The sequence below is a fragment of the Populus alba genome, chromosome 1 (genome assembly GCF_005239225.2).
Source record: "Populus alba chromosome 1, ASM523922v2, whole genome shotgun sequence".
NCBI lineage: Eukaryota > Viridiplantae > Streptophyta > Magnoliopsida > Malpighiales > Salicaceae > Populus > Populus alba.
Genome location: NC_133284.1, coordinates 29933113 through 29956781, shown reverse-complemented (window position 1 = coordinate 29956781; position 23669 = coordinate 29933113). Strand labels below are relative to the sequence as shown.

The following is a 23669-nucleotide window of genomic DNA, read 5'->3' as shown; positions in this document are numbered from 1 at the left end:
ACAGCTAGTTGAGCCTTGATCTATGGAGAGGCAGCTAGAACTAAGCCCCTCTGAAAGCAGGACATCAAGCATTGTTCAGACAATGGTGCTGGCTGACAATGGGTCTCGGAACTAACATTATGTCAAGCGATTAGACAGACTAAAAGGGGGAAAGGTGGTTGGTACACCAACCGGAGACATTATTTATTTACTGCATGATTATATATGATGATAGAAGGTAGTTCAAATTATTGAGGAATTGAATTTTAGTTTATGTTTTAGTTTAATTTATAAATATTTTATTTGTTGAATTTGATTTAATTATTGTTGGATATATTATTTAGAAAGTCATAAGTTTAATTGCTTGTTCTATTTAGTATTTTAATATTCATATCTTTTTTTCTAAATTCTAGAGGGGTTTTGATTAATTGAATAAAAATTATATAGTTTTGAAGAATTTTTTTTTTTTTTTTCAAAGAGTCAAGGGGGGATTTTGGGTGGTTCATTAGAGTAATTAAGTTGATAAAATCAAACCGGGTTAACTTTGTTTAAGTTTGTAAAAACCCGATCCAATCAAAGTAAGGTTGGTAGAAGAGCTAATTTTAATAACAATGATCTAAACTCTAAAATGCAAACCTACATTCTCAAGAATTTACATGGAGAGTTTTCTCACGTAATAAATTTGAAAACAACTTCAAGAATAAAAGGTGATTTTTTTCTAAGATTTCAAATTCAATAAACAAAAATAATTGTATGATTTTATATGGATAGTTTTAATATAGTTCTCAAAATGTTTTTTTTTTTATTTTTTTAAAAAAATCTATATAAAAAAAAAAAAAAACTAAAAGAGGCGGTGCACCACCCCCTCATAAAAATATTATTCATTGCAATAATTCTTTTTTTTTAATCTCATCAATTAACATTTGATTTTTTTTAAAATTGGTTTCATGATTTATTATGGTTTATTTTCTATATAGTTATTTTAGTCTTATAACTCATGTTATGAATTTGACAAATTAATTTAGTTGACTCAAGTTTATTTTCTATCTTTTTTTTAGTTAGTATTTTTTTTCAGTTTCATCCTTCAACATTTTCAACATTGAGCTAATTAGGAATTAAGTTTCATCATTTATTTCGGTTTGTTTTCTACGAAATTATCTTAGTCTCATGACCTGGGTTACAGGTTTTGCGAATTACTCTAGGTAGGTTCAGGTCTTTTTATTGTGTTTTTTTTTTAAATTGATTTTTTTTTTCAATTTTGTCATTCAACAATAAATTTATTAAGAATTAGATTTTATATTTTTTTTATAGGGTTATTCCAATCACAGGCTTGACATGTTAACCTGAGTTGACTTAGATTATTTTTTAGTTTACTTTTTATGAAGCTATCATAGTCTCATGACTCGGTTCAAGGGTTTGGTGGGTTAACTCAAGTTGAAGCCCGGTCATTTTTTTATGTCTATTTTTAAATTAATTTTTTTTTTAATTTTATCATTTAGCATTGAATTGATTTAGAATTGAACTTTATAATTTCTTTATAAGATTAACCCGAGTTAACCCGAGTCAATCCAATATATTGTTATCTCAATATTTGTTTAAAAAACATATCGTTTTGAATTTTTTTTTATTATATTATATTTTTACTATTTTTTATATTGCTTTTAAAATCATTAAATCAATTATAAATTTACATACGATTAATTTTTTTTAAAAAAAATATTAATTTAACCAAAATGTTTTTTTACATTAAAAAATAATAATTAGATCCACATAATATCACTAGCCAATGAACTAGTCATGCCTATTAACTAACACTCTAAAATGCGCAGGCGAAGTACTGTAGCTTTTCTCACATGTTTTTTTTTTCATTCCTGCATGTTTTTTTTCCCCAAAATTATCTTTTTTTTGTGGTTTTTTTTTTTCAAAATTATATTTGTCAATTTTATTTTTTTACTATGATTGAATTGATCAGGTCATGTAGGAATAAGGTTCAAGTGTACTGGTCTGCTAAGATGCCTCAACTGCATAATATATCACTGCACTTCCACTTAACACCTATCATAATGATAAACGGCTCGTCTCGCCATAACCTTTTCTTGAATTCTCAAAACTTTTATCGCTCCATCCCTATAGGGGAAAAGAACCCGTCGCTGTCTCGGCCATGCTACTAGAGGCTCTGGGGAAGTCGGAATAGGAAAGCACTCATCTTAGAGTGGAATTAAGAATTTAGCTTTATAATTTTTTTATTTGAAACATCGTCAATTGCTACAGTGTTTTCCCACATGATTTTTTATTTGCTACAATGTTTTTTCCACATGTTTTTTTTTCTAAAATTATATTTGTCGAATTTATTTTTTGAATATTGAGATGGTTAAGAATTTAGCTTTGTAATTTTTTTCTTTAAAACATTGTGAATTGCTTACAATGTTTCTCTACATGGTTTATATATATATATATATATATATATATATGATTTTTTCAAAATTATCTTTGTTGATTTTATTTTTTTAATATTGAGCCGGTTGAAAATTAAAACTGTAGCTTTCCTCGCAAAATATTGTGAATTGCTATAGTGTTTCCTTACATGAGTCTTTTTTTTTTTCTTTTGTTTTTTTATATGATTTTTTTCAAAATTATTTTTGTTGTTTTAATTTTTTTTAATATTAAACTGGTTGAAAATTTAGCCTTGTACATTTTTTTTTCTTTAAAACACTATAGATTGCTACAGTCATTCCCCACATAGTTTTTTTTTATAATTTTTTTTAAAATTATCTTTTTTAATTTTTTTTTTATATTGAGTTGGTTAAGAATTACAGCTGTATATTTTCTCAGAAAACACTATAGATTGCTGCAGTGTTTTTTTACATAGTTTTTTTTTCTTTTTATTTTTTTAAAATTATCTTTTTATTTTTTTTTTGAAAAAAAAACATTATTTTTTTATATATATAATTTTTTTTATGTGTTTTTCATAAATTTATGACAATATAGAAACATATTACAAGCCCGTAACAAGTAACAACACGCGGGGCATGACATCTAGTTTATTCTGAACCTGGTAGATAGACTTGAAAAATATGACCACACATAGGAGAATGGAACCATCGATTTGAATGCCTAAAAAATGTGCAGGAAGAAAGGTAGTAAAGTACTTGAGCGGACATGTCATGTAAGAATAAAAGAAACAGCAGATATCGAGTACCTTTTTTTTTTTTTTTTTTTTAAGGAAACGGTGAGGTAATGTTGAGAGTTTCAGTGAAAGCTTCACTTCAATGGACTTACGTTCTTCTTTACTAACCTCTTCCTTATCTTCTTCACTAATAAAACCTCAGTTACTAACCAGCAGCTTAATCACAAACAGCATCATCCCTAATTGCACAAGCAAGAAGTGTAAATCTCGTCATGTCTTGAAAGCCTCTGCAGGTCCCTTTTCTTACCAGAAGTTCATTCATTTCGCCCTCGACGAAACCAAACGGCGAACCCTTTTGGTCCCTTCTCCTCTCCAGGTATTATTTTATTTCTCGCTTCCCTTTTTTCTTGTATTGTTTGTGGGAAGCAGAAATGGGTTGGTTTTGTTTGAATCGAGCTCTTCTCTTCAGTTTGTATTGAGATTCTTTATTGCGTTTTGTTTTTAGAGGGTTGGAAATGAAGCTGGGCTTTGGTGTTTGAATTAAGAAGGGGTTTATGGTAGCTTTTTTGGTCTGTAACTTGGGAAATTGAGGGGATAATACCATAGAAATATTTCTGTGATTTGTCATACTTCGGCCATTGATTATTAAAATTTTAAAAGTCTGGCTTAATCTCTCATATATTCTATCGGCCATAGATTACAGAGAAACTGCATTTTTGTTGTTTCATATGTTTGGTTTCCAAGGGCTTAGAGACTCTTTTCTCCTTTTCCTTTTAATCTTAATTTCTTTCATATTTTACGCATCTTCCAATTTTGTTTAAGAAATGCGAGCTAAGAGTTGAGCAAGGGATGAGATGCCTCTCTTTAGCTGCTTGTAACAGAGTGGGTGCTTAGTATCTAAGCCAAAAGATTCCGTTTTGGTTTGCCTGTATGTTTTGGCTCTAGTAATTGTACTCAACGTTGGTCATTTCACAAATATGGACCTTGATGGTCAATACAGTTGAAGATAGTTTCTCATTCCCTCCCCAATTTACTAACATGGATTACACAGCATTAGGACACTAGTATCAGACACAATGACCTCTAGAGTGTACAATTCTCAGTTCTTTCAGCACTCTGTTTCAGATGGCTGTGCCTTCTGGTTTCTGCGGAAGGAAAAACTTGTGGTTAGTCAGTTTATTGATTTCTCGCTACATGATCAGCCAAATTCGAAGAAATTCTTTTACTGATTGCTGCTCACTGAATTTCAATAAACAAACAAAACTCTTTGGCAGCCGAAAACAATCGATTATTTTAGTTGTATATTATGATTACATATATCACAAGAAGAACTTTTTTGAGACCAGGAGAAATATAGCTCCATGACTGCAATGGATGGAACAACAGAACTTCAGATGCTTTCATTCCAAGCCCCCAAGATGAGACTCCTACGTAGTTTGAGCATTGAAAATGAAGCAATCCAGGTATGATTCTGTAGCAAGCTCGTTTCTTTTTATGTGTTCTTGCACCCTCGGGTGTTTGAGGGGGGGAAATCATGAGTGCGTAATGTTAATTTGAGTTTTTTCTTATGATATTACATTTTTCACCTAAGCTACTCATTTTTGGTATCGGGCTTTGTGTTTACCTGCCATAGTAAAAAGTATCTCTTGTACTTGGCCTTAATTATCACTGGCATATGTGTTATGATTATAACATACCCTTCTAAAGGAAATAATCAAACTTCTTCAGAATTCCATTCCTGCTTATTTAGGTTTTTTCATCACAAGTCTCATGGCAGCGCTTGTGCTACATGCTCTTGTCCTATTCATGTTAAGTTCTTTTTCTCATTCCCTCCATTTTAGTTTCTCCCAACTTTCCCTATGACTTCTGATCTCGTCATAAAGGAATTTGTGCTTCCGTGAGCTTCCAGGTTTGCAAACACAGTTACAGGCACATTTTCTAGGACCACAAAAATTATTTGGCTGCATGGAGACATTGAGCATTTTTGTTTTCATCTGTAATAACTGACTTCTGAAAATTTGTGCAGATTTTGGATTTTGCTGTTTTTTCCAGACCTGAATTTGATGTACCCATATTTTGTGCCAACTTTTTCACCACTGCTACCATGAACATCATTGTGTTGTAAGCTCTCTTCTCTTCCTTTCTCTGTGCTTTTCTAATCCTGTTTTAATATTCTATATATATATATATATATGGAAGCCTTTTCTGCTTCTGTTTGGGTTTTTAGTTTCTTGTTCAGCTTCGTATTTTCATTCTATTGCTCAGAGTTTCTCTTGATAATTTATTTATGCAAATCTGATGTGGAGCAAGGAAAAGAAATGAAGCTCATCATTTGGAGATTCAGTTCTCTCTACTGTTTCACTGGCACCATAGGATGTTCCCACTTTCTGTTTTGATTTGCACGCATGCCTTTTTTTGCTGCTTGTTTCAGCTATCAACCACCTTCCCAGCTTGTTTTGTGGCATCCAACCTTACATCATATTTCTTTAAGCTGGAACTAATTACCGAAGCACTAAGGTTTCTGGAACTGCTAACCCATTGTAGGGACCTCAACCCCTTGCACAATGTCATTGACCAAAGAAACTACAAGGAAAAGTACTTTAAGAGATTAATTCCTTTAGGTCTCAGGTATAGCGAGGTAACTTCAATTCTTTCTCCTGGAACATCAAATAGATGTGACTTGTTTGTTTCCTGATCCAATCTAAAATCAATGGTATGGTGACTGAACACAGATTTCATGCAGCTTTTTCCTTGGGGAGGAAAGCTCACAAGCGAGTCCTTGAAGTTTTTCTCACCGATCGTGATATGGACCAAGTTTCCTCCGAGTCAGGATAGATATGAATGTTTATATTCTGCTTTCAAAGAGTACTACAAGGTTGCTTAATGGTTTTAGCTGCTTGTTTATGTTACATTTAAGCTAATATGCTAATGATGAGATATAAACTGGAGTTGGAATGAGAATCGGCATGGATTTGGTAGTTCATATTTGAAATAAAATGTAAAACTCCAACTTGAGCTGGTCAATTATTATTATCTTGTTCTCTTTTAGGCATGGCTTGAATTGATTGCCCAAGCACCAGAGGAGATAGATGCATCTTATATTAAATGCAATCGTGAAGCACAGCATAAGTATCTAACATGGAGAGCAGAAAAGGTGATTATTTGATGTCTTTTTCCCTTTTTGATCTCCTCTTACCTTATTTCATGTGAACCATCATATCTGTCAGTCTCTCATGATCGGCTATTGGACTTCTAAAAGCACAGATGCTTGAAGTGATCATAGCATGTCTTCATTTCTCTACTTTTCTTCCTTTGAAATGTTTCGAGTATGTTATGTAACTATAATTTGAGTGCCAATCAACCGGGCAGTAATAAGCTTTTGAAGCCCTTGAATTGAACTTCAGAGATTAGAAATGATCATTTGATGCTAGAAAATAAAAGGGTAGAAATTGAGCCAAATTGCCTTTTAGATTAACTATATAAGAAATTTGGTTCCTTGAGGTGAAAGAAAGAAAGAAAAATACTTGTTTTCTATGTTATTTTAATTAGCCTCACAATTCATTTGGAATAAAATGAATCAAAAAAAGAATAGATGCTCTCAACTGCAAAAAGTTGTTCGAACAACTAGCATCTTGAAGAGTGATTTTAGATTTCAGGCAGGATAAACTTCTGGCTACCCAGTTTTCGAAAATAAAAGGGCTGCAAAGAATCAACTTGGTAGCTAGAATTGTTATCATTAGGGTCCTATCCAAACTCATACTTTGTCTTGGACTCTCACCTGACAAGGCATATTGGTGCCTTCAGGTAGATATCTATGGTGAAATTCTTTAATTACAGTATCATTTATGCAGTGCAATTCCACAATTACAATGTTTGAGCAGATAAATATTTGGCACCTTTTCAAACTTCTCTCATTTCTGGCCCAGCATATATGGCTAATGTAAATTCTGGAAGCAGGATCCCGGCCATGGAATTCTTAAAAGGTTGATTGGAGAAAGGCATGCACAGGTATCACTCTCAACTTACTGGATCTGTTGTCCATTATTTGCAACTAATTGCTGACGCAGTTCTTAATTCACATCTGCTCTATAGGACTTGGTTAGAAACTTCCTCTTCAATGGACTTGATGAACTAGGAAGTAAAGGGTTTTTGGATTACTTTCCAGAATATCGCTGTGAAGATGGGTCTGTAAATGACAAGCGCAGCATCCTTGGAAAGTCTTTTGAAAATCGTCCTTGGGATGCAAGAGGAGAGTTCATCGGTGGTGATATTAAAATCTAGGGTACTATACCGTCTTCCCGATGAGTTCTCTGGTTTTTCTCATCCTGTGTCTTTATGATTCACCTTTTCTCTAAATTTAGGGAATTTTGCTTGTCTGTAATCTCCCTAAGAAGAATAGAGACATCCCCTTGAATCATATACTGAATTTGTGTAGTGAATTTACGAAGTTTGATACTGTATTTGTGTATTTACCAAATATACATTTTGTCAGGAATATATCATTAGGAACACCCCTTGGTATCACATTTTGTACTCAATTTACTGTATTTGTGTATTTAATTACGAAGTTTGCCTTTCAAAATGCATTAATAAATAAGGAATCTGGAGCGTAGAAAATATTTGAAGATACATGGATTATTCTACCTTTTCTGCGTTCATGTTTTCCCTATTTGATCATTTATAACAAGCTAAAATATGCCCTGTTGGTGCCTCCTGTCCTCCGGTCATCCTCATGATTACGCCGGCATGTTCAGAACGCTCACTTTTAAGTCAAACAAGGGCATAAGACTTGTGCATGAAGACGATAACAGAACTTCTAGCATGAGGGCTTTTTCACTGTCCATTAAATTTTCAGAAATCATTATGAACTAGTTAAAACTTGAAACAAGTTTAAATTTTTGGGCCCAAAGTTCTTTGATTTCGACGAGTATAGTTTTAGGAACATTCGACCGATTGAAACTCTAACAGGTCATTGCCGACCCAAGAAACATCAATAGATTACACATTCCGTACAGGAGCTTTTTTACCGCGAAGTGTCAATACCATGCTTGAGAATTGACAGTGAATAAAACAGAGCAGCCATTCTAACAATTCTTTTGGGCAGTCGCTTGCTCTATACATGTAAAGGTCTCAAGCAATCAGGAGGAAGATGGCGTCCATAACTTTTAGTCACTGCTTCTCAGTCTTGGTAGATTGCATTTGACCATGTTCACAGGCCAGGAAAGATGCCCTAGTCCCCCATTAGTGATTAAACCAACGTATAAAGGGCGAAGAAGTCGTGCAAAGATCCCAGGCAAATTTTAAGTGTCAAATGCAATGTTCTCAGCAACATTTCTGCTATAACGGTGAATTACGTAATTTTTTAACTTAATGACGTAAAAACATACTTTTTTTCACAGCTTCATGACCTAAAACCCTTTTCTTTAACATTTTTTGGTGCCCAAAGAAAAAAGATAAATACAATTATTGCTACAAGACGGCCTCTGTAGTCTGTACCAGCAGGGGGGGGGGGTCTGAGAATTGATTCAAATGCATTGATCCTTTAAGAACAAGTATCCACAAAGTTTTGTTGAAGCATCGACTAGCATATATTACCATCCTCCTGACAGACCAAGGTTATTGTCAAGGGAATTCATTTCATGTAGTTGTTGGCAATCACTCGTTTACTTGTCCCCGCCTCCAAACATGCCCATCATGTCTTTTGCTGAACCCATTTGCTTCATTAAGTTTTGCAAGCCACCCATGCCACCAATCTGCTTCAGCATCTGTGGAGGGAGGACTTTGCTCATGTGCTGTGCATTCATGTTTCTAGACAGGGAACTCATCTCACCCTTCTTCGGAATCTTAAGCCCCTTCATTTTGCTCCAGACTTTAGCAAGTCGCTTGTACTCTTCCAGCATTTCCATTACATCTCTAATTGGACGGCCAGCACCCCGTGCTATCCTCATCATACGTGAGTCATTCATGAGCTTTGGATTTGAACTATCCAACTCTGCATCACATCCATGACAAATAGATATCAGCAAAAGTACCAAATAACTTCATTCAAGAAGGTATGTTTTGTATATCCATGCGGCAATGCAATGCTCTAAATGTGAATTTGTCAAGTAGCCCTCCTTCACCTTCATTAGTCATTGAATCCATCATGGTCATGTATCGCTTAATCTTAGCCTGGCTTTCCTTTTCATGACCTTTTGGCATTAATTCAGCACTAAAGCCAGGAAGCATTGAAAATACCTACAGAAGGTGACCCGAATAGTATTAAAGTAAAAGTCACAACTCAAAATAGGAACGGGGGAGAAAGGTGATGGGACAATAAATAAATAAAAAATTCAGTCAAGATGGAAACAGTAAAATCAATACTCTTGAGATTTCATTACCTAAGTCGAGGCCATAGTTTTTACTACTTCCTTTGCCAAATTCATAACATTTCAGCAAATAGAAAATTCACAAAAAAACTATAAAATGTTAATCAGTGACAGATTGTAAGCTATCTTAGTCTACCATACTTTCTCAGTTATCTTCTCCTTGTCTGACATACTTCCTCACTTATCTTCTCCTTTCTCTCTCATAGGCATTATTGTCCTCAACCATAATTTCTGTCATTTTTCATCTTGTTAACTTTCCAAGGTATTCTTGTTAAACAAGATGTTAAAATATGCTGAGAACAAATTAATTGGACCTGTATCTAAGCTAGGCAAAATATTTGAAATGACCATATGAATCGCTATGATGTTAAAGTATGTGTTAGATTCTGGTACAACTCGTATCATCTTGAGAACCATATGTTATGATACACGAGGGTGTTGATGTGCATCATGATGACCAGAGACAAAAGAAGGGAAAGAGAAAAGCTCGCTTATTAATGGAGGGTTCATCTTATTGACTTCTGATAGATCTCTTTCCAGTCTACTCCAATTCTCATATTCTAAATGCAGGAGATTGTAACGCAAAAAAGTCAAAAATGAAAAAAGTATCTGATCACAATCCATATTTTACAGTTGCATGAACCTTTTATTAAAAGTGTCTTCCAATTTTTATTTTAAGTTAAACTGACAAAGGCGGGACTCAAACTTGAGACCTCACCCTACCTGCTTGTGCAGGAATACCACAAGCTCATAGGTTAACCTTTTATTTTATTTCATTTATTCTTATAAGTAATTAGTGATCCACAAAATTTGAATTTTCCAGTGCAATGAATTAGTTGACCCCATCCTAGGCAAGGAAATATTCATGTCACTTCTCGCTTTTCATTTGAAATTTAAGAGCCAATTAACAACCAATACTATTGACTATGAGTTTCTCTAACGGCACCAGTTCCTTCAAAATTAAATGAATTAAGCATCCATAATTATTCCTGTTGAAATTGTTGTGTGCGGTAAAATCCTAACAAGCTCTGATACGCAATCACGAGTCTCCAACTTACAAATTCCTTAAATTAACAACAGATCACGGGAACTCTCTCCAAAGATGATGATTTTCTCTAAACACATGCAGTGCCAATAGGTATGCAACTGTCTATAAACTAGCACACTTATTATCAGTCACAAGGAAGTTCTGATCAAAATTATTGGTTTTTTCCCTACCATACACACACATTTGAGATGAATACTTGAAGTAGAACACTCTCTAACAGAGATTCAATAAACAAAATAGTGAGTAAAGAACCTGGCCAATGGGACCCATTTTTAGTAGATTCTGGAATTGCTCATACATAATCCTTAAGGTGAAGTTCCCTTCTGACAGCTTTTGTAGAAGCTCGGGCTGTTGATCCATGGGAACAACCTCATGAATTTTGTCCATGAATCCAGACCAGTCACCCATGCCTAATTGGAAGATCATAATAATGTGAACACTATGGACATAAAAAACAATCATACAAATTTCAGAGGTAAGTAGAACATCAAAGCAAAGGTGTCAAACGGAAAGAAGTGGATACCTAAAAGGCGACTAACAAAAGGTTTAACATCAAAGACTTCAAACTCATCCATATGCTCTCCAGTACCAATAAAAATGACAGGACTCTTAGTTGCTGCAACTCTGCACATGGTTTGTAAACCAGAAATCAATATAAATGCCTTAAGCAAGAGGAAGTTTTGGTACACTAGAACAACTGCCAGATTACTCACGCACTAAGCGCACCACCACCCTTTGCATGACCATCCATTTTAGTAATAATCACAGCTCCAACTGCAACCATTTGCTTAAAAGCTTGAGCTTGATCAAATGCAGCTTGACCAATACTGCTATCCATAACAAATATAATAAGATCCGGTTTCTGAAGACACAGAATGAAAAGGGATCAAATTTCAGTGCACTAACAATCAATAATTAACAATAAAAACACTGAAGCATGCAAAACAACTAATAAGAGAATAACAGACAGTTGCTTCTGAAACTTGACGCATTTCTTCGAAAAGTGCAGCTTCCTGTTTATGCCGTCCACTTGTATCAACAATTATAAGATCACAATTTTCCTTCTTAAATCTTTCTACACCTTCCTCAGCTATTTTTACAGGATCCGATTCCGTATAGCTGTATCAACAACAAGAAGTAAATAATTGATCGCATTACAGAAAACCCATTTTTTAATTCTCCTCCACTTAAAAATCACTTACCTTCCATAAAATGGAATTTTAGCTTTAGTTGCATTCTGCTTTAACTGATCAAATGCACCAGCTCTAAACGTATCAGCGCAAACGAGGGCGGGTTTCCATCCTTTTTTCTGATGATAATAAGCGTATTTTGTACACGTAGTCGTTTTTCCAGACCCTAAACAATTAAATTCCATTAGATATTTTCTCTAAATAAATATCATAAATCCAAGAGCACAGAAATTGAAATGAAAGTTTTATTATTATCTAAAATAAATTACCTTGTAAACCTACAAACATAACAACACTAGTTTTCCCCTTCTTTGGGGTAAATGAGGGCTTCCCTGGGTCCAAAATCTTGCAGAGCTCATTAAATATTGCCTAAAAATATTGAACTCGTTAAAGTCAAATAAAATTGTGTTTATTTTTTGAAAAATAATAAAATAAAAGATAATTACTTGTTGGATGATTCTGCGCTTGTTGTGACCGGCAGCGAGATCGTCGAGATTGACGATTTTCTTGATATTAGTTTGCATGTCCCGAACAAGCTTGAATTGGACATCGGATTGAAGAAGAGCGCGAGTGATCTCGTTCAAGCAATCGTTTAATGCTTTCTCGTCGATGATTGTTGCATTGCTCATTTGCTGGATTGCTCGGGATATGCTCCCTCCTAACTGCGCCAACACCATTTTTGCTTTCTTTTTTCAGTTCCACAGGTTCAATTTTTTTATTGGAGGAGACGGATGGGATGATTTTGGAGATTAGGGTTTCTCTTTGGTGAATTTCAGAAAACGCAAGAGGGATGGATGGAAGGAGTGATTTTGTTTGGGTTTTTTTATCTGTCTTAATGAAAAGACGAGTTTGTACAGTAATATATTAATGAATTGATTTGAAGAAAAAACAAAATGAAAAATACGGTGTCGCCGTGAACACTTCAACTTACATTTCATGAAAGTTTAAATATATATTTTTTATTTTTTAAAATTATTTTAATTTATTAATGTTAAAAATAAATTTTAAAAAATAAAAAAAATATATATTATTTTAATATATTTCTAAATAAAATACTTTAAAAAACAATCAATTCACACTCTCATGCATCCTACATCTAATTTGAACGATAAAATAACTAATAACCCACTTAAAATTCTAAAAAAATTAATATTATTTTTATTTTCATTTCTTGTTATTAATTTTACCAAACTTGGTCAAATACGACCTACGTAGGATTACAAATTGGATATTTCTTAGCTTTAAAATTAAAAGCACTATTGATAAACATTTGAAAACATAAACACTTGAATAGAAAGGATGGAGGTACGTATATCTAAATAGACAAAAAAAAACTAGACAATTGACTAGTATTGTGAGTTGGGTCAATGTTTTTTTTTAATATAAAAAATATATTAAAATATTTATAATATTTTTTTAGTGAAAAAAAATTAAATCGTGTGAGGTTGACCTGATATAACCTAATTAATTTTGTAGGTTCAAAAGCAACCCAAACGAACCCATAAAAACATAGTTTGACTTCAAAAAAAAATTAAATATAAAATCTTTTAAAAAAATTAAAATAACAACATATTGGATTGACTTTGATTAACCCAGTTAACATGTTAAATTCATGATCCGGGTAATGAAACTATGAAAAAACCATAGAAAACAAGTCAAAATAAATTATAAAACTTCATTTCAAATCAACTAAATGTTGACGAATGAAACTAAAAAAATAATTTAAAAAATTGACCTGAGTTAGCATGTCAAACTCATAACTCAGGTTATAAGATCAAAATAACCCTGTAAAAAGAAAATCAAAACAAATTACAAAGTTCAATTTTCAATCAGTTCAATGTTGAAGGACAAGGCTGAAAAAAATCAATTAAAAAAGAATATAAAAAAACCTCAGTCAATCCGCTAAATCCATTATCCGGGTCATGGAACTGAGATAACCTCATAGAAAGAAAATAAAAAAAAAATGATTTGATTTAACTCGAAATAACTTGCTAAATCCATAACTCTAGTTACGAGACTAAGATAACACTATAAAAAGTAAATCAAAACAAATTATGAAGCTAAATTTCTTATTGATCTTGTCGGGCACAATGTTGAACTATGAAAATTATAGAAATTTTAATTAAAAATGACATAAGAAATTAGTAAAGTTAATATGGGTTAACTTGTTAAGCATTATTCTTGGGTCATGAGATTGGAATAAACTCATAAAAATCAAATTAAAATAAATCATGAAACCTATTTCTCAATCAAATACAATATTAAATGATGAAAATGGAAAACAAATTAATTAAAAAAAATTGAGTTAACTGGATTAACCTACCAAACCTACAACCCAAGTCATGAAATAGGGACAACCTAATAAAAAGCAAATCAAATATTAAAGGATATGAAACCAAGATAACCTCCTAGAAAAAAAATTTCTAATTTTACCATAGTTAAAATACTATAGCTCGAGACCCTAATCATGAGACCAAGATATCCAAAAAAAATAAATCAAAACAGATTACGAAACTTAATTATCAACTGACTCCATATTAAATTATAAAATTGGAGAAAAAAACACAAAACAAACTAAGTCAACTATGGCTAGCTTATTAAGCACTATTCTCGGCCCATGAGAATGAAATAACCTAATAAAAACCAAATAAAATAAATCATGAAACCTAATTCCTAATTAATTCAATATTAAATGATAAAATTGAAAAAAAAAGTTAAATAAAAAGAAAGAACCTAGCGAACCCATTATATGTGTGATGAGAGTGGGATAACCAAATAAAATACAAATATAATATTACAAGATAAAATTAAAAAATAATAATAATAATTAACAAAATCAAAAAAAGAAAAAAAAAGGTAGATGTTTTATTAAATCCATAACAAAACACATAGAGGAAGTACTTTCCTTACCTGTTTTCGTGTATTATTAACAACTAGATAGGTGGTTCGCGTTATGCCGCGGGTGGACCAAATTTTTTCCAAAGTTAAAATAGGATATTCAAGCAACTATAATATGGTACAACTCAAGTTCAATCTACTAAAACACAACCCAAGATATGAGATCGAAACAACCTACATAAAGGAAAACAAAAAGAAATTGTAAAACTCAGAGTCTAATAACCTAGTGTCAAATGTTGTAACATATTTTTGGCCCCCCGCACAAAAAAGGAGAAAATATTACAGAGAAGGAGGAGATATTGAAAGGGAAGAGAGGTTTCGAGAGAGACAAACAATACCACCAATAAGATCAAAACAACAGAAATGAAAGGGAAGAAAAATAAGGGAGAACAGAGGAGGGAAAGGGAAGGATAAAGAAAGAAAAAGAACTAAAAAGAGAGTAGAAATCATATGAAAAAAAAAAAGCAGAAGGGAGGAGACCGAAAGAAAAGAAAGAGGACGAAAAAAAAAGAAGAGGGAAAGACAGAGGAGAAAAGAGAGAAGAAAGGAAAAAAAAAGGGGGGGACGAAGAAGAGAAGGAAAGTAGAGAGAGAAGGAAAATCAAAGAAAGAAAAAGAAAACTAAGAAAAATAAGGAAAAAGGGAGGAGCATCATCGCAGTTGCTACTGGGAGAAACAGTCGTCGCCGTTGCTTGCACTGTCGTCTGCAACAGGTAACTCTCCTCCTACCAACACCTTGAATTTTTATGCATGTTAAGAGTGCTGCATGCAGAATGAAATATTGTTCTGCATGCAACCAATCAGGTCTTCCTCGACAAAGCTTTTTTTTGGGTCGAGCATCGACATCGACCCGTCATTTTTTTATAGGGTTGGCGCAACCCAATGAATATTGGGTCAGGGCACTCAGCCCATTCTTTTATGGGCTCATCCTGACCCATCTTACAGCGGGTCAGGACGCGTGGCCCAGTGTCAGGTGGGCCTCGCCTGACCCCCTCACGTTGGGTCAGGCGTGTGGCCCTCCTCAGCTTGAGTCCGCCTGGATCCAATTCCTCTTAGGACTCGGCACGGCCCCGACATCCATGGGTCCACTTTTTAGGCCCATGGCCCAAACCCAACATCTTATTTATTTATTATTTTTAAAATAATTTTAAAAATAAAAATAAATAAAATTTCAAATACATGTTTTTTTAGAAATTTATGTTTTTGGGTATTTTTTTTTTTTATCAATTTTGAGCAACAGTGGTTTGTATTTTTATATCGTAAAAATACAAATCCGGTATTAAAATGCCTGGTTTTGTGTAAAAAAATATATTTTTTATGCATACAGTCAAGTCTCTCAAATCTAAGAAATCATATTGTATTTTCATTCAACGAAGAAAACGTCAAAAAAAATATGTTTTAACATGCATGTTGGCTTTAATAACTAGTTTATTAAAGTCACGAGAATTTAGCCAATATTTCAAAAATTCTAAAAAATATATTTTGTTTTGTTTTAGTATCTGGGATTATGAATTTATTCATAAAATGTATTCCCGATATTAAAAAGGTGTTTCTTTTGATGACATAAAACAATTAGGTTTTTACCCGATAAGATAAAGATTTCCTTATCGAGGAGGACTTTTCTTAAACTGTAGACAAACCAACAATTAGAAATACAATAAAACCGTACATATATTAGAAAATCAAACAATGCAACCTACCTTAGGTAGAGCGTATTTGGGGTGCTAATATCTTCCCCATATGCAACTAGTCTTTGTGCCCAATCTCTGAGTATCAGGGTTCCTAGTTATCAAAATACCAGGTGACAACTCCCATTTCATTTTTTCCACTGATAAAAGACAAGAATTTCTTGTCTTCCTGATTAGTACTTAAAAATGCATTTTTATCAAGGTTTTATATCATCATTTTGCACTTGAAGTATCAATAACTCCTTAACTAGAGCATGTTTTATAATAACATGTCTAATAATATAAGATACCTTTAATTTATGGTAAATGTTCGTCTTAAATACAAGTCTAACATATAAATCAAATGATTGATTGATGAGTTTAACTACTGAAATTGAGAAGACAGAGAGGGCTAATCTTAGAAAAAAGATCTTGGTTCAGTTTGGTTTGTATGGCTAGAAAGCTAAGACATGGGCTTAAAACATTCATGAAAAGTCCAAGAATCAATTATGCCATTTGGAAGTCCAAATCTTAGCATTAAAATAGAAATTTGAATCTGTCTTGTAACCCAGACATTGTTCAGTGTTCAGCCTATATCTCAAGTTTTAGAAGTCTAAATGACCTCATTCTAGTTTTGTGAGAAAGCTGAGACAATTTCCCAAAACTTTCATGAAGACTATCTGTTCAAATTTTGATGTTAGCAATGACGTTTTCTCCAGACAATAAGATATTGATTGTTACCAAGTTAAAAGGTGGCCACCCACTCAACAATTAGTCATCAAATCAATAGTTCTGAATTTTAGCCTATAAAAAAAGGCATTTGCCATGTCTTTAGGCATCTTAGTTTTCAGATCAAGATCATATTCTTGCTTTCTTTTTTTGTATTTTTGTAATGTTAAGTTTTGCTTTCATTAATCTATTGTTTATACTTTTCATTATAACTTTGTTCTTATCTAGTTTATTTATGTTTCTCTTCTTCATAATGTTTATCTAAGTTTATTATGTCAAGGTGAAAAGGTTTCACTAATGGTGTAAGAATAGATATAATATAAACTCAACATGGACTTCAATGTTTATATCCAATAAAGTTTGTTATTAACATGTCTTATCTTTTTATCTTACTAATTCTTAATACCTTGCTTGTTAAATGATTAATCTAGATTTGTGTTGTATAACACTTGATACAATAAATGATTGGCACTTTCATAGACATCTGTATGGTATAACCTATACTTGTGCTATGAAAGGAACTTGATTCGTTGTTAACATAAGTTAACATCATGAATTTCTGACAATATTTAAAAGTATGGTGTTACTAAAATAAAATAATTAATATGATCATGTTAAAAATTTATAATGAACTATTAAAGATAAATCATTGGGTTGGAACCTCCTTTATGTGTGGTTTCCAGTTGATTAATAAAAAAAGTTTATTTTACATTTATTTTTAATACTATTAGTGGATCCTCTAACCTTGACAATTGCTTTTATCTTTGATTAATACTCACATCAATATCACATCTCAAAAGTTCTCTTCAACTCCTTTTCATTTGTTTGTTTATAATTTTATATGGTTCACCTCCCTTTGGTTCGACCCTAGTCTTGCCGGGTTATTTATTACTTCGACACTACTACACCTGAGATAAAACACCAATCTTTTGATCATGTCACTTCCCATATTTTCCAAGTTAGACACGACTAGGTACACGTTCGAAATCAAAGATGAAAACAAAAGAAAAAAAGAAAAAAAATATGACATTGGATAAGAAAACTCGAAAAAACTCGGGCTAACTTGACAAACTCAATACTCGCAATATGGGATCTAGATAAAAAAAAACAAGAATTTCAAAAGAAGGAACTAGTAAAAAAACCAAAGTTCAAAAAAAAAAAACCTAAGCTTACTCGAGTTAAATTTACCAACCTGCCCTTAAAACAACAAAACAAAATGAAAAGTAAAAAAATGACAAAGCTCAAGGGTAAATAATATAATGCAAAATGATGAAATTGAAAAAAAAGTCCAAGAAAAATCAAGGAATTTTTTTTATTCGATCTGAGTTAACTCGATTGAACTGCCACTCATAACATGGGATCGGGATAAAAAGAAATTAGATTTTAAATAGAAAGACTTAACAAGAAAAAAAATCAAATTCAAATTAAAAAACATTGAAAAAAAATGCAAGCTAACCCCTGGGTTAATTTAACCAACCCGCCCTCGGAATAACGAAACATAAAGAAAAGTGAAAAAATGACAAATCTCAAGACAAATAATTTAATGCAAAATGATGGAATTGAAAAAAAAAAAGTCTTAGAAAAACCAAGAAAAAGTTTTTTATTCAACTTGGATTAACTCAACTAACCCACCACTTGCGACATGGGATTGAGATAAAAAGAAATTAGAGTTTCAAAAACCGGACCTTGCAAAAAAAAAAACCAAAGTCAAATAAAAAACATCGAGAAAGAAAATGCAAGCTAACCACCAGTTAACCTAACTATCTCACCCTTGGAATAACTAAACATAAAGAAAAGTGAAAAAATAACAAAACTCAAGGACAAAACATTTAATGCAAAATGATGAAATTAAAAAAAAAAATCATAAAAAAACCAAGGAAAAAAATCAAAGTTAAATAAAAAACATTGAGAAATAAAATGCAAGTTAACTCGGGCTAACTTGACTAACTTACGTTCGGGATAACAAAAACAAAAAGCAAAAAATAACATAGCTCAAGGGCTAATAATTTAATGCTAGAGTATGAAATTGTTAAAAAAATAAATTTCATAAAAAAACATCGAGGAGAAAGAATCTAAATCAATCATGGCTAACTTAACTAATCTATAAATGGGATATGAGATCGAGATAAGTCTACAAAAAAGAAAGTGAAACAAACAACGAAGGTAAGGGCTTATTAACCAAAAGTCAAATGATAAATTTGAAAAAAAAAAATCAATTTTCAATAAAGGACCCTACAAAAGGCGAACTTAAATCGGGCCTGGTCATGAGGCCATGATTGCACTGTTGAAAGGCAATTACGAAAAAATAACAAAGTAAAATATCCAACCAAATTTGTTTTTGAAACTTAAACAATGCAGACTAGATATGATATAAAAATAAAATGAAAGGAATTAATTAGGGATTAAATTGAAAAACAAAATAAACTAAAAATATAATTAAAAAAATAATTAAAAGAATGAGAACTAAAATTGAATAAAAAACCACATGAAATTAAATGTTATGGGACAAAATCAAGAATAAGATATGAATATAACAATCAAAAGAATAAGGATCAAAATTAAAAAAAAAAATACAGTAAAATGGTAGCGGATAAAATTGCAAAAACACAATAATCAAGAAAAATATCGAATTCTAAGGGTAATTTCCACCATATAATTTTTTTTGAAATAATTAAAAAGACTAAGAAGCCCCTTTGTGCATGTTCACTTTTATTTTCTCCTAAAGATTATGACTGTAACTTAATTGTGTATTTTTTTTCAAAGACAGAAGAGCTTTTTTTATTTCTTTTAAGGACAAAAAAGTCATTTTACTATAATAAAAAAGTGTCCCATCCAATTTATCCCTAGTTAATTTTACAATGTCCAATGTATCATCTGAAAAAAAAAAAATTACCCTCAATTACAAGTTTCATCAATATTTTTTTGTAAAAGGTAAAAGCATAATTTGTTTATTCCGATGAATGGTAAGATGTATCTATGGCTACAATGTTTTACTAATTCCTTTTAGTTTTTTTTTCTGTAATAATAAAACAATACACCCTCAATTGAAGATGAAATAGTGTTACACACTTGGCATACATGCTAGCAAGCATGGTGGTGTTTTAATTTAACAACCATCTCATCATGTACTTGGTCAAACACAATGTCGCACGTGTGCGGCGGCGCGGCGATCGTCCACCCTCAAGGAAAAATCGGAATATTTATTTTCTGGCAAATAGGGAGAAACAAGAAACTTCTTGTCTCTACAAGTGAAAATATGGACTGGGAGTCGCCACCTAGTATTCTGGTTACTAGGAACCTTAACTGGTTTTCTTTAGAGATCGGGTACGGAGACTGGTTGCGTAAAGGGAAGGTATTAGCACTCCAACTACGCCCTACCTAGGGTAGGCTGCATTGTTTTAATGTCTGATAAAATCTAAAATCGTGTTGTGGTTTTTTTATTTGTTGGTTCGTTTACGGTTTAAGAAAAGTCCTCCTCTATAAGGAGATCCTTATCTTTATCGGGTAAAAAACTAACTATTCAAAGTTGTCAAAAGAAAATATCTTTTTAACATCAGGAATACGATTTACGTATAAATTCATAATCCCTGGTGCTAAAATCAAACAAAATAAATTTTTTTGTTGTTTTTGAGATTTTGGCCAATGTTCTCTTGACTTTAATAAACTGGTTATTAAAGCCAAAATGCATGCTAAAATATTGTTTATTGACATATGAAAAATACAATATGATTTTTTAGATTTGAGACACTTGGCCGTATGCACAAAAACATTTTTTTCTCTTTTTTTTTAATTTGTTTTTGTATTCTTGAAAGTCGAAAACCGTGTATTTCAATACCGGATTTGTATTTTACGACATAAAAATACTGCCCGATATTAATCAAAATGACATAAAAACTCCGCGGAAAAATTATAAAATGTTGAAACAAATATTTTTGATTTTTTTTCTTTCTGAATAGGCCGGGTCATGTCCAAATACATGTGTGAACAGTACCACGGGACGAAAACCGGGTATTTTAATACCGGATTTATATTTTTACGATGTAAAATACCACCCGAGATTAAGCAAAATTGATAAAAAAAATGTGCTGAAAAAAATTGTAAAAATTCTATATAAAAAAAACTTTTTTTAAAAAAAATTGAAATGGGCCGGACCCGACCCATTTTAGTGGGCTGGGCCAACCCGGCCCAAAACTAAATGGGCTGGTTACTGTGCTTATGCACAGTAACCAGCCTCTCATCAGTTGCAGAACGTGAATTAATTCACGTTCTGCATGAAAATAGAGAAGGCAGCTGCAAAAGGAGAAGGAGACGGGGCAACAAGAGGTTACCTGCGGTGGTGTCGTGGCGGTGCTGCTGGCGGCGTAGGCACGGTGGCGATGGTGGCAGAGGCACGATGGTCGGCGGTTTTCCTTCTCTCTCTCTCCTCTGTGTTTTTTTCCGTGTTCTTCTCTGCTTCTTCCTTTCTCTTCTCTACCTTCTCTCCTCTCTTCTCTCAGTCTTCTCCCTCTTCTCCCTCTCTTCTCCCTTCTGTTTTCCCTCCTTTTTCTGTCTTTCCTCCCCTGTTTTTAGAGGCAAAAAAAAAAAACAAGGGAGACGACTGTTGGGGCGGCCACTATTGGCCGCCCCTCCACTATCCAAGTGGCCAAAAAAGTATGCAAGTGGCTGAATTGTGGGCGTCTTTTTGAAGCCATCGGGGAAAGAAGTTCGACGAAAACTGGAGAAGACAAAAAATTCTTCTCCCCTGTTCTCTGCGTGCGCAGGGAAGAAGACGATGGTGCCCTTTCAAAACGGCACCGTTTTGGGCTCTTTTTTTTTAAAAAAAAACAGTGCATGAAACGGCGCCGTTTTGGTCAAAACGCGTTGTTTCATTTAAAAGAAAAAGGCGCCAAGATATAAAGAAGTCCCTCAATTTGCACGCGTTTTGCATTTTAGTCCTTGGTCTCGGATTTCTTCAATTAAGTCCCTAATTGGCCATTAAACTCAATATTTATGCAATTAAGCGCCTGATTTGACCAATTTAACTTCCAAAAATTATAATTTGACCCCAGAAAATTAATTTCTTCTAATTAAATCCCAAATTAACTCCAAAATCAATTTTTTTTTCAATTAAAACCTCTATAAATTCAATTAAACCTTCAATAAAATTTAATTGATTCCATAAACTTCTAATTTTGCATTTTTCTTCCTCAAATTGAATTTTCTTTATCATCGAGGCTCTCATCAGTCAATGATATATTGTCAAAAATTAATTTTTATATTTTTGAACATCCTCAATCAATTTTTGAGCATTTTTAGGGCGCTCTGGCATTTTTTTCACTGTTATATTGTTTTATAATGTATTTTTTTTAATTTTTTTGTATTTTATTATTTTTTATGTGGGGACCTAGAAATGGGTTACAACACACAATACAAACACTAAATTGGAGGAAAAAAAAATAAAAGCTTACACACTCTAATAGAAAAAAATAAAATAAAATACATTTAAATAGAATAAAATAAAATAAAAATTTACATGCCAAATGTATAATAATCTCAAAATAAAATTCTAATGGATAAAAAAAAAAGTTTTGTTGTCTAACAAATAAGAATTGTGAGGCTTATGCATAAAGTTTATTTTTGTTTTGCAAAAACAATTTTTTTTTGAAAAGAAGTTATTTTTTGTGTTTATAAAATTTAAGAAAAAACATTTCACTAGAGTAAATTTGATGTTCCATTTATGGTTTTTTGATGACTGTAATGAAATGAGAAATTGTTGGGGCATTCATGATAAAGGTGATGGCAATGGTTATGGTGGTAGCTTTAATGATGGTTGTAGTGGTGTTATTTATAATTGTGATTATTGTCACGGCGTATGCAGCACCAAACAATGAGTCTACCTCCTGAGAGTGTGTTGAAAAGGGAATTTGAGTTTAATCATAAAATTATGATTAGTATAGTTACTAAAAAAACTATGGTATGCAAGACTTTGGATAAGGGACTAATTGTGAATGGAAAAGATGCATCACCTTAATTTAGTGCACTCTACCTAAGGTAAGTTGCATTATTGTTTGATCTTTTTTTAGGTTGTGTTTTTACCGTTGGTCTTTTCCTAAGGTTCAAGATATATTTTCATTTGTACAAAAGTCTCTACCTTATTGAGTTAAATATTGATCTTTCTATGGTTCATATTTTAACATCATATTTATTTCCTAAATATAATTAATTCTTAATGTTTTGAGCAAAATAATTGTTACAAGTTTTTTGTAAATTGGCTATACCCCAATGGATAATCATAAACTGATTACGATATCTATTTTGCATTTTTAAAATAAGATAAGAATGACTTCATCTCTTTTGAGAAAATCTACATGAAAAAAATTATAGGATTTGACCAGCTGTATAAAAACAAAACATTTTTTTTGTGTTTTTTGACAAACAATTTTGATTTTTTAAAAAAAGTTTCGGAGAAACCCAATTATTTTTAATACCAAGTTTATATTTTACAGTGTAAGTCTATAGCCTGATATTATTAAAAATTATTAGAAAAACAAGTGGGGAACTATAAATATTTTTAAAATGCCTTTTGAAAATTTTATAGTTTTTTTTTTATAAATATTTTATTAATAAATATATTGGCCTAGATTCGGCTCGCCATTCGGTTTGGGCTAAAATAGGCCTGCCTAAC

The 23669-nt window shown here is 32.3% G+C and overlaps 2 protein-coding genes across 2 annotated transcripts; one reads left to right on the top strand and one right to left on the bottom strand.

Moving 5' to 3' along the window:
- The first annotated feature begins 3067 nt into the window (after window positions 1–3067).
- On the top strand, window positions 3068–7630 carry LOC118032978 (phytochromobilin:ferredoxin oxidoreductase, chloroplastic). Its single transcript, XM_035037790.2, has 8 exons — window positions 3068–3482; window positions 4453–4569; window positions 5133–5227; window positions 5651–5744; window positions 5850–5981; window positions 6156–6260; window positions 7064–7114; window positions 7199–7630. The coding sequence occupies exons 1-8, from the start codon at window positions 3249–3251 to the stop codon at window positions 7385–7387; spliced, it is 1017 nt and encodes a 338-aa protein (XP_034893681.1). The 5' UTR covers window positions 3068–3248; the 3' UTR covers window positions 7388–7630.
- An 880-nt stretch (window positions 7631–8510) lies between these two features.
- Window positions 8511–12561, bottom strand: LOC118032885 (signal recognition particle subunit SRP54 2). The gene is made up of 9 exons (XM_035037670.2): window positions 12159–12561; window positions 11982–12081; window positions 11725–11878; window positions 11491–11641; window positions 11236–11384; window positions 11046–11146; window positions 10775–10932; window positions 9229–9343; window positions 8511–9098 (listed from the first exon to the last, which is right to left on the bottom strand). Exons 1-9 carry the CDS (start codon window positions 12387–12389, stop codon window positions 8770–8772), a joined length of 1488 nt encoding a protein of 495 aa, XP_034893561.1. The 5' UTR covers window positions 12390–12561; the 3' UTR covers window positions 8511–8769.
- Window positions 12562–23669: the final 11108 nt, after the last annotated feature.

Excerpts from the sequence above, each read along its gene's own strand:
- LOC118032978 (XM_035037790.2), top strand. The coding sequence starts at position 3,249 with ATGGACTTACGTTCTTCTTTACTAACCTCTTCCTTATCTTCTTCACTA. Across the intron at positions 5,228-5,650 it reads ACCATGAACATCATTGTGTT|GGACCTCAACCCCTTGCACA; the intron begins GTAAGCTCTCTT and ends AACCCATTGTAG. Across the intron at positions 5,745-5,849 it reads TAGGTCTCAGGTATAGCGAG|CTTTTTCCTTGGGGAGGAAA; the intron begins GTAACTTCAATT and ends GATTTCATGCAG.
- LOC118032885 (XM_035037670.2), bottom strand. The coding sequence starts at position 12,389 with ATGGTGTTGGCGCAGTTAGGAGGGAGCATATCCCGAGCAATCCAGCAA. Across the intron at positions 10,933-11,045 it reads TTTTGTTAGTCGCCTTTTAG|GCATGGGTGACTGGTCTGGA; the intron begins GTATCCACTTCT and ends TCTTCCAATTAG. Across the intron at positions 9,344-10,774 it reads AAATGGGTCCCATTGGCCAG|GTATTTTCAATGCTTCCTGG; the intron begins GTTCTTTACTCA and ends CACCTTCTGTAG.